Below are 9,953 nucleotides of genomic sequence, written 5' to 3'. Positions count from 1 at the left end.
TTTGCACTCCAATAATAATAAAAAAGGAACCTTGCAAATTTTATGCCAAGATGCGGAAACAAGCTAAAAACGCGCACACTGCACTTATTTTTTTAGATCGACAAGTTCATTTTAGGGGGCAAACTAACCAGCTATAGTGCCAATGCAAAATGTATGTGTTGAATCACAAAGGACGACTGTGAGCTCCAGAAATCTCTGGTATCAGACGGCCTCATATTCGGAGGGAAGTCCTGCTGCTGCTGCTGCTGCAGGGAGTCCAATAAAAAGTCCTTCACTTGACATTTAGAAAAAGCAGCTCAAAAGTGAAAAGGCATCCACCATGGTGATATTCAGCAAACACTTAACAGACCTAAAATGAAAAAAAAAACTTAATGGCACCAATCAATACGGCTGATTCACTTCTTTCCATACACAGGGTTTGTTTTTATTAACCCTGAAGGAAAGGGTGAATCATAAAGGACATGATCTAATGTGTGTGTGTGTGTGTTCATGGTACTCACTGGGGCTGGACACGAGAACTCGTTGTACCACGCAACGCAGCCAGGGACGCCACACAGCCAAGGTGTGGTGACAGCAAACAGCCCCTGACTACGCGCGCGATGAAAGGATACTGGCTCTTCTCACAATACGACGACTGTTGGAAAAACAAGCGCTTCTCTATTGCAGCTCCGGGGGTTCATCAATCATCGGCTGTTCTGTTTTGGGAGTTTCATTTTTTTGGGGTGTTCATTTAGCATTTAATGTTTTACAGAAAAATACCACGAAAACTAAACTGATGGAATAAAGTACAATCACCATAAGAGACCATGAAATCCTCAGGAAAATGTTTACGCACGTCACAAATCAAGCGGGAATAAGAATCCTTTTCTCGTAGACTTCTATAGAAACAGACTTTTTGGGAGTTTCTTTACTTTTGAGTCGCCCTCTGCTGGTCATTCCAGAGAATACTGGAATTTTTTCAGAGCACCCTGAATATGAACATATCAAATTGTGCAAGATCTTTTTTTAACACTGCTGTTTCTTGTTTCCGAGAATTATGATAAATGATGATGCGCAGACAAACTTAATGCAAGAGGTTCCTCCTCATTTGACGCAATCTTTTTCAGTTTGTGTACTGTGGGTAAAATATTTTTTAAAAAGAGCTTTGCATTTTGCTTTTTCAAATCATCTGCACTGTACAAAGTCTGCCGTTTGCTCACATTGTCCTCAGCTCTGTATCACATTGCCTGTGGAAGTGTTTCAGAAGTGCCAGTGCCACACATTAACCACAGGACAGTGTCTAACTGTAATGAGCTCTGCGGCGGTCAGCATGAAGCCTGCTGCATGTGTGTTCCAGCATGCATGTGCATACACCATGTGTGTATACATGAATGAATCCCTGCAATTCTCTGTCGCATTCAAAGTATCCATGTATGTAGGTATGTGTGGTTCGTATGAATTTTGCATGTTTAACCGTGTCATAAAAGCTCACCGTGTCACCCCTTAACTTCCTGCCATCTTACGCGAGAATAGGTTAGGAAACCGCACGTGGGTCACATGACACGGCGAGTCTTCCTCTCTGTGTTCAGTCCTTGTTTCGGACGAATCAACTATCGGGGGTGTTTCTGCTCTGTTAAGCAATGACGCCGGGGAAACTCTTCTTCCTTTGAAAAGAACACACGTGAACCAAAAAGAGGAAGAGGAAGGACAAGAGGAAGAAAGCGGACGTTTAGAGGTGATGGACACGGCCGACGAGAACTGCAGTCTGATCACCGTGGCGAATGGTGGTGAGTCTGATGTTGAGCTCTTGCAGTCTTTGTTGATTTAAATTCTATACATTTGAAATAAAGTTGTAAAGATGCCTTACTCTAAGGTGATCAGCAAAATGGTTAATAAAAGTTTGCACCTTTTTTTTTTAACAACAAATTGCAATTGTATGTTCAGGTCTTTCCTGAAGGACATTATCATAAACTAGTTCTAAAACAAGAAACTACATGACTGACTACTGTCACGTTTCTGTCTTCTGTGTCATCCAGCTTATCCGGTACGGTGCACTGAGGAAGTACTTCTCCCTTTCTTCGCAGATGAGAGTTTGCAGGCTGCCATGGCCTCACAACGCCCCCCTGGTTCGAAGAGCATCCCTGCCGCTCTGCCGGAACTCAGACTGGTCCTCCTGGGCAGGAAGGGAGCCGGTAAGAGTGCGGCAGGCAACACCATCCTAGGAGGAGCAGGAGGGTTCGAGAGCGGGAAGCCCACAGAGGAGTGCGTGAAAAGGCGAGCCGACGTGGCGGGGAGGACAGTCACAGTGGTGGACACTCCTGGGTGGGAGTGGTACTACCCGCTCAACAACACCCCCAACTGGGTGAGGAGGGAAACCCTACGCAGCGTATCGCTTTGTCCTCCTGGACCCCACGTTGTGCTCCTGGTGGTTCGGTCCTGTGCTTCAGTTACCGACGCCTACATCAGGGAGATAGAGGAGCACCTGGAGCCGCTGGGAAGGGGAGTTTGGGGCCACGCCATGCTGCTCTTCACCAGGGGAGACGAACTGGGCCTGACGTCCATGGAGCAACGGATTCTGACGAGCGGCCCGGCACTTCAGAGGCTCCTCCACATGTGCGGGGGCAGCTACTGCGTCGTGAACAATCTGAGCAAAGGAGACGGGACACAGGCTGGAGAGCTGATAAGGAAGATGGGGCAAGTGGTGGATCGGAAGAAGGATGGCAACATTGGTCATTTGGAGATGGACACCGCGGTTCTGTCGGGTCTGGAAGCAGACGGGAAGAGGAGAGCGAGGGAGAGGAGGAAGAAACAGAGGCGGATGGAGGCACAGATGCAGAGAGGGACCATCAAGGCTGCTCTGATGAGTGAGTTCTTCAGACCAATTGATTTATGAAAAACATGAAATCATTTCATTTAATGGTAACACACAAAATGTTTGGTGCCACAGTTTAACACAAATCCAAAATAACTTGTGTGCATTCTTATTGAAGACCTTTTATATGTAATACTAAATAAAATGAATCACACATTTTTGTAAGACAGAACATCTACAGAGCCTCTCTCTCTCTCTCTCTCTCTCTCTCTCTCTCTCTCTCTCTCTCTCTCTCCTCTCTCTCCTCTCTCTCCCCCCTCTCTCTCTCTCTCTCCTCTCTCTCCCCTCTCTCTCTCCCCTCTCTCTGTTTTCTTTTCTCTTTCGGAGCTGGTGGAGACCAAAATGGAGATAAAAGGAGGATGACTATTGCACATATGCTAGAAAAAAAAGAAGTGAACAAATGAAATAGTTGATTAAAGTAAAATTAGATTTGTTTCACTGAAAATCTGTACCATTATACCTGGCAGGTGATGCTCCTCAGGGTTCCGAGCTCGACGCCCATCAGTCGTTCTCCAAGGCTCCCCGGCGTCTACTCGAGGTCCGGCTGGTTCTCCTGGGCGAGCGTGAAACTGGAAAGAGCTCAGCTGGCAATACTATCCTCGGCAAGACGGGCTTCTTCCAAGCTGGGGCGGTGACAGAGGAGTGTGTCCGTCGCCAGGCGGAGGTGGCCATGCGGTTTGTGACGGTGGTGGACACGCCGGGCTGGGAGGCAGGCGTGGCGGGTGCGACACCGGAGAGGGTGAAGAGGGAAATCGTTGGCAGCGTGGCCTTGTGTCCACCAGGGCCCCACGCGCTCCTGTTGATGCTGAGAGTGGACACGCTGGTGACGGCAGGACATGTGAGGGAACATCTAGAGCTTTTGGGTGAGGGTGTGTGGAGACACATGATCTTGCTGTTCACCCACGGCGATCAGCTTCGAGAGGGGGTGGATATCGAGCAGCATATCCAGGGTGGGGGCAGGGACCTGCAGTGGCTGCTGGAGAAATGCAGGGGCAGGTGCCACATCATCAGCAGTGTAGACGGAGGAGGAAGAGGCTCAAATAAGGTGACTGAGCTCCTGGAGAAAGTGGAAAAGATGGCGTCGCTGAACAGGTGTGAGGCTTTCTCAAGCCTGGTCCAGGACGTCAGGGATCTGAGCCAACAAAGGAACGAAAAGTTCGACCAGCGCCTGAAGGAGGTGGGCGACAAGATGCTTCGTCAGGAGGTGGAGCTGAAGAATATGAGAGAGAGGGAGATGAAGAGCATCAGGTGGCTCTTTGATAGGAAGAAGAAGGTGAAATCACCCGGGAAGGCCGACGTCCAAAAGGAAGAAGAGGAGGATGAGGACAGGAGGATTGGCCAAAGGAGGCATGACATCGGAGAGCTAGAAGAGAGGATGCGGTGGCTGACGGAGGATAAGGAGAAAGAGATTCAGGATCTGAGCATAGAAAATGAGCGCATCCGCGTCGCACTAAACCAAAGCAGACGAGAGAGAGACAAGGCCATCCTTAACCTGGAGCAAAAAGAGAGGGAAATTGAGGAGCTGAAAGAGAGAAGTGACGAGCAGCAAGCGAAGCTGCTCGACCTTGAACGCGCCACCGTAGAAAACGAGAATGAAGGAGAGCAGAGGGAGGATGCCATCAGAGCAAAGACACAAGAGTGGAGGAGAGAAGTGGAGCAACTGGAGGAAAATCTAGAGCTACACAAGAAAGAAAAAGCAGAGTTGGTGGAAAAAATAAAAGCAGAAATGGACGAGACAAAGAGACACTGTGATGATGTTCTCGAGAGAAAGGAAAAAGAAAACAAAAGGGAGATGACAAAGCTGGAAGAAAAACTAAAACGAGAAATGGAAATAAAACTTGTTGAAAAGGACAAAGAGCAGGACGAACTGAGGAAGACAGCTATACGAGAAATAAGACTGCAGCATGAGGAGGAGATGGCCAGAAAGATCTGTGAAATCGAAAAAAGTATGGAGAAAGTGAGAGTTCAACACCAAGAAGACATTGATCAGCATTTGAAAGAAAACGCTCATGATTTGGAAAGGGTCAGACAACGGAATGACAATGAAATAAGGGACATGCAGCAAGAAAACCAGAGACAAATGACAAACCTGAAAAAGCAGTTTGTTAAAGAAAACGAGGAACAGATGGAGAGAAAAAAGAAAGAGATGGCAGAGATAGAACGAAAGTACCATGCCGACATGACAGAAAAAATCCTAGAAGATGAAAAAGAAAAGGAAATGATTAATCTAAATCACAAAAAAGACATGGCACAAAAGATGCGAGAGAAAGAAAGAGAAATAGAAGCCTTAAAACTGGCACATCAGGAAGAAATGGGAAAAAAAATTGATGACGTGGAAAAACTGATGGAGGCGACGAAGGGTCAGCAACAGAAAGAAATAGACGGAAAAACAAAAGAACACAAGGAAGACATGGAGAGGGTCCAACAACAGTACATGGAACAAATAAGAGACATAGAGAACGAAAGAAGAAGAGACACTGAGGAGCTTAAAGAACAGTTTGCAAAAGAAACTGAGAAACAATTACAGGAAAGAGAAAGAGAGATTAGAGAGTTAAAACTCAAGTATTCTGCTGAAATGGAAGAAAAAGATCTAGAAAATCTGAAAGAGAGGGAAATGATTAATCGAACAAAGGACAAATACATTTTGGAAAAACTGCAAGAGAGAGACAGGCAAACAGAAGAGTTGAAGCGTCAGCACATTGAGGAAGTTGAAGAAAGGATGCAAATAAGTGAAAAGGAAAAGGAAAGATGCAAGAAAGAGATGGAAGAAAAGGAAACAGAGATGGAGGAGATGAAACTGAATGTCAAGGAACTAAAGAAAAAGCTGCAACAAGAGGAAGAGAAAGAAGCAGATCATTTAAATTACAAAAGACATATAGAACAAAGACTGGAAGAGAAAGACAAAGAAATTGAGAAGATGAAACTAAATGTGAACAACATGAAAGAGCGACTGCAACAAGAAGAAGAGAAAGAAACAGTTAAACGAAATCACAGGAAAGAAATGGAGCAAAGGCTGGAAGAAAAGGACAGAGAAATAGACGAGATAAGAGAGCAATTAGAACGACTTCAACAAACCCTGCGAAAGACAGAAGAGGAAAGAGAAACGAATCGATTGAATCAAAAGAGACAGATGTTGCAAAAGCTGGAAGAAAATGAACGAATCATCGAAAAGTTAAACCAGCATATAAAGGACATGGAAGGGGTCCTGCAGAGGGAAGACGAAGAGAGAGGGAAAATTGGAGCCATCAACGAAATGGAGAGAAAGTTAAAAGAAAGGGAAACTGAGATGGACTCCAGGGAGACGAGATGGAGGGAAGAGCAGGAGGAGAAGGATGAGAGAAGAGAGAATGAGATGAACAAGCTGATTGAAATCGTTGATGAGAAGACGACAGAATTAAGACGAGCACAGTGTCGTCTTGCACAAAAAGACAGTGAGGTGGATGAAGCGAAAAAGAAGTGTGCAAACTACTTCAAAGAAATTGAGGACTTGAAAGAAAGCAACAAGAACCAGACCTCCAGCATTATCGAGATGCAGCAACGGGAGAGGACGAAAGATGCCGAAATGCTGGAAAAGCTGCAGGAGAAAGAAGAGGAGCTCGAGCACCTGAGCAGAAGAGACAGGGACAGCGGGAAAGAGATCGTCCAGCTGAAGCTGACGATCGAGCAAACAAAGTCAGAGCTGAAGGAGCTCACCAAGCAGATGGAAACAGAGATGACGAGTATGATTCGGGAATACGAAAAGGAGATTGCAAGAGCGAACGAGAACATAAAGTCAGTCGTGAGGGAGAAGGACGATGCTATGACTCGTCTGGAGGAAGAAAGTCGCCAAAGCATTTCGTCCGCCACCGGGAAATATGAGGAAAGTCAAAAGAGAGTTGGGGAGCTGCAGGAGCAGCACGAGAAGATGAGGAAGGAGGCGGACAATTTCAAATTTAAGTATGAGGAACTGAAGAAAGAGAGTGAGGAGGAAGTTCAGAAACATTTTAGGGGATACGAAGAGCAGGCGAAGAGCAAAGAATCGGAAATCCGAAGGGTTCTTGCAGAGAGAGATCTAGAGGTCGAGGCTTTAACAGATGCAAACGACAAACTACAAGCAGAGATAGCCGGGATGTCAGAGAGACTCGGTGAGGCACATGTGCAAATGAATGAGCTGAGAGAGAAGTTTGAGAGACAGCTGACGGAGAAACAAAGCGGGTTCAGAACCAGGGAAGAGGCGATTGAACAGAAGCAGAAGGAGGTACGGCAAAGGGAACAGGAAGTGGGTAGAAATGAAGACGAGTTAAGCACAAGAGGACTTCGATTGGATGAGAGAGAGGTAGAGCTCACTGAGAAAGAGGTCAAGCTTGAGGGTGAGGAACGAGAACTTAGGAATCTGGAAGTGAATCTAGAGATGCAAAAAAAAGAGAGAGATCGACGCGAGAACGATGTGAAACGGAGAGCTGAGAATATTGAGGAAAAGGAGGGGGAGATAGAAAGCTTGCTTAGAGCGCTTGAAGGCAAACAGCAAGAGCTGAGCCATCACGGACAGGATCTTCAGAGGAAGGTCAAAGGGCTGAAAGATAAAGAGCACTACTTGAAACAGGAAGAGCAGGAGTTGCTATGTTGTAAGTCGGAGCTGCAGATGCGGAATGAGCACGTGAACGCTACAACTCTGCAGCTGGATGAGATGGTGAGAGACTTGACTTCACTGAGAGAAGAACTTGACCAAAAAGAGAAAACGGTTAACATGTCACTTGAGAGATTGAGCAAGTGGGAAGCATGTCTTGAAGCTCGAGAGGCCGAGTTGAACGAAAGAGGGCAAAGAAAGGTAGAGAGGGGTCAACGTGAAGCCGACAACAAGGAGAGCGTGCATGAGGCTAGTCTTTTCAGTCCGGGGGCAGCGGTTGAGAGCCCGGAGGACGACGTCCAGATAACGTACAGTGAGGTCAGTGAGAGAAGGGACACGGGAAGGGAGGTAGATAAAGGAGAACACTTAAAGGACAGGGAGGATCAGACGACGAAAATGGCACGGTCAGCTGTAAAGGGCAATAAATGTCATATTGGAACACTTAAAGAGATAGATAGGACTGAGGAAAAGGAAGGGACGGCGGGAGGAGGAGCAGAGACGAGAAAGAAAAAAGGCAGCGGGGACGCGCTAAGGGAAAGGGTCATCCAGGATCGTAGGTCGTTTTCTCGGAGTCAAGGTCACGGAAGCTCAAACAACAACCACGCCACGACGGTGGATTTGAGGGTGTTGGTGTTGGGGGAGTCCTGGTCGTCTCGCTCCCCGGCCGGAGTCACCATCCTGGGTGGAGAAGTGCCCACACACGATGGATCCAGCTTCAGGTCTTGGAGAGGTCAGATAGCTGCGAGACACCTCGCAGTTGCAGAGCCGCTAGGTCTGAGGTGGCGAGACGGGCCGGACCCAACAAACACCTCGCCGAGGAAAAGCCTCCTCGACAGCATCTCCTGGTGTCACCCAGGACCCCACGTCGTCCTCCTGCTCATGCCGGCCTTCTTCACCTGCACACGCAAGTACAGGCGAGCTGTGGAGGAGCACGTGAGTTCGCTCGGCGACGAGACTTGGCAACGCGCCATGGTGCTGTTCACATGGGGGGAAACTTTAGGGGTGAGCGCAGAGCAGCACATCCTGAGGAACGGGGAACTGATGGGGCTCGTAGAGAAATGTGGGGGCAGGTATCATGTGCTGACCAGCAAGAAAACCAACACTGGGACTGAAGGATTGCTTGAGAAGATGGAGGAAGTCGTGGCTTTGAACAGCAGAGAGCAGAGTTTGGTGTAGAGTTCCAAAAAGACTATGAATTTATCATGTAAACACAGTTTTTTAAAAATGTTCTTCTATCTTCTAATAAATTTAAGAGAAAAAAATCTCATAGAATCTTTTATTTGAGCTAAAGCTGAGGAAATTCAGCGTAACAGTAGTAGAGTACCTCAAAATTGTACTTAAGAACAGTCCTTGAATAAGTTTAACATCCTGCCTGCAGAAGAGTTCATATAAATACCCATTAATCATGGATCACTTTAAATAATCATAATATTCTGAAATAGCTACAAACTCAACATGATTTTTCCCCCCCTCACTACTCATGTGAGAATGACTTCCATACTTCCTCCACAAGATGGGGACCTTGCGTCAGCGTAGAGAGACGACACTGAGCGCCAAAGCCATCAGTGTTGAAAACGACTGATGATAAGGAGTCGATGGTGAAAGCTAGTCAAATTCATGTTGTTGTTTTTTTTCCTTTCCAAAACCACGTTTAAAATGTTCCGTGTAAATGGCTACTTTTATAAAGGAAGACCACACAAAGCAGGCCCCGCGCTCCGTCTTGACTGGAGGCCTTTTCAGGGGAGAAACCAAAAGCATCTCGCAATTATAACCCCGGGGAGCCTGCCGCACGCTGAGAGGACTCCTGCTTTGACAAGTAAATTATGACTCTTGATGGGACGAGTACCAGCTTTCTCAGAATGCTATTTTTTTGACAGCCGGCAAAAAACGCGGGGTGGATGCATACAACAACTTCCATCATCCGCGGAGCCAGATGCAACATCCAAAAACACTCGAGCGCAATCATCAGGCTAATAATTATGGAGTGTGAGTGCTGGTCTGTACCTCACATGGCAGCAATGTTTTTTTTAATCTCTCCATTCAATGTGAGCTGCCTTTAGTGGTAAAAGATGAGAGGGGCTGTTGTGTCAAGTTGAAGCTCTCGCTTCTTTGATCATCTCTGCAGGGTGGGACTGCTTTCAAAGAGTCTGGGGAGAAATTAAGGGAAAGAAGAAAAAAAGTTGTCAAATCGCAGTTGATGCAGACATCATTTTCATACATTTCAGCATAATGTTTTTAACGGATCAGGCACCCAACACAAACTCCACCAAAACATGTCGTAAGACGTGGGCTCTCATTTTTAGATTTAACATTTAATATCTAATCGCAACACTTGATTTTCATAATCCTGGTTCAATAAGTGAAATAATTACAAAGACATAGTTATTAATGGTTTAGTTTAAAAAACAATATTGTTTTAAATCTCTTAAACAGTCTAACTATTGCCATCACTAGCGATAGATAGATGGATAGATAGATAATAATTCAAGAAAAAAT

At 46.2% G+C, this 9,953-nt stretch overlaps 1 protein-coding gene across 2 annotated transcripts; it reads left to right on the top strand.

The window, feature by feature from the left end:
• Positions 1–1,562: 1,562 nt before the first annotated feature.
• si:dkey-185m8.2 (trichohyalin) lies at positions 1,563–9,575 on the top strand. 2 transcript variants are annotated; one of them, XM_047335911.1, is made up of 3 exons: positions 1,563–1,766; positions 2,064–2,843; positions 3,319–9,575. In XM_047335911.1, the coding sequence occupies exons 1-3, from the start codon at positions 1,718–1,720 to the stop codon at positions 8,631–8,633; spliced, it is 6,144 nt and encodes a 2,047-aa protein (XP_047191867.1). In that variant the 5' UTR covers positions 1,563–1,717; the 3' UTR covers positions 8,634–9,575. The 2 variants fall into 2 exon arrangements, with proteins under 2 accessions (XP_047191867.1, XP_047191866.1); XM_047335910.1 differs by having other exon boundaries at positions 2,016–2,843.
• Positions 9,576–9,953: the final 378 nt, after the last annotated feature.

Source organism: Scophthalmus maximus, chromosome 12, assembly GCF_022379125.1.
Source record: "Scophthalmus maximus strain ysfricsl-2021 chromosome 12, ASM2237912v1, whole genome shotgun sequence".
Lineage (NCBI taxonomy): Eukaryota > Metazoa > Chordata > Actinopteri > Pleuronectiformes > Scophthalmidae > Scophthalmus > Scophthalmus maximus.
Note: the sequence above shows the minus strand (reverse complement) of the source record. Positions and strands in the feature narration are given on the sequence as shown.

Excerpts from the sequence above, each read along its gene's own strand:
- si:dkey-185m8.2 (XM_047335910.1), top strand. The coding sequence starts at position 1,718 with ATGGACACGGCCGACGAGAACTGCAGTCTGATCACCGTGGCGAATGGT. Across the intron at positions 1,767-2,015 it reads GATCACCGTGGCGAATGGTG|CTTATCCGGTACGGTGCACT; the intron begins GTGAGTCTGATG and ends TGTGTCATCCAG. Across the intron at positions 2,844-3,318 it reads CATCAAGGCTGCTCTGATGA|GTGATGCTCCTCAGGGTTCC; the intron begins GTGAGTTCTTCA and ends TATACCTGGCAG.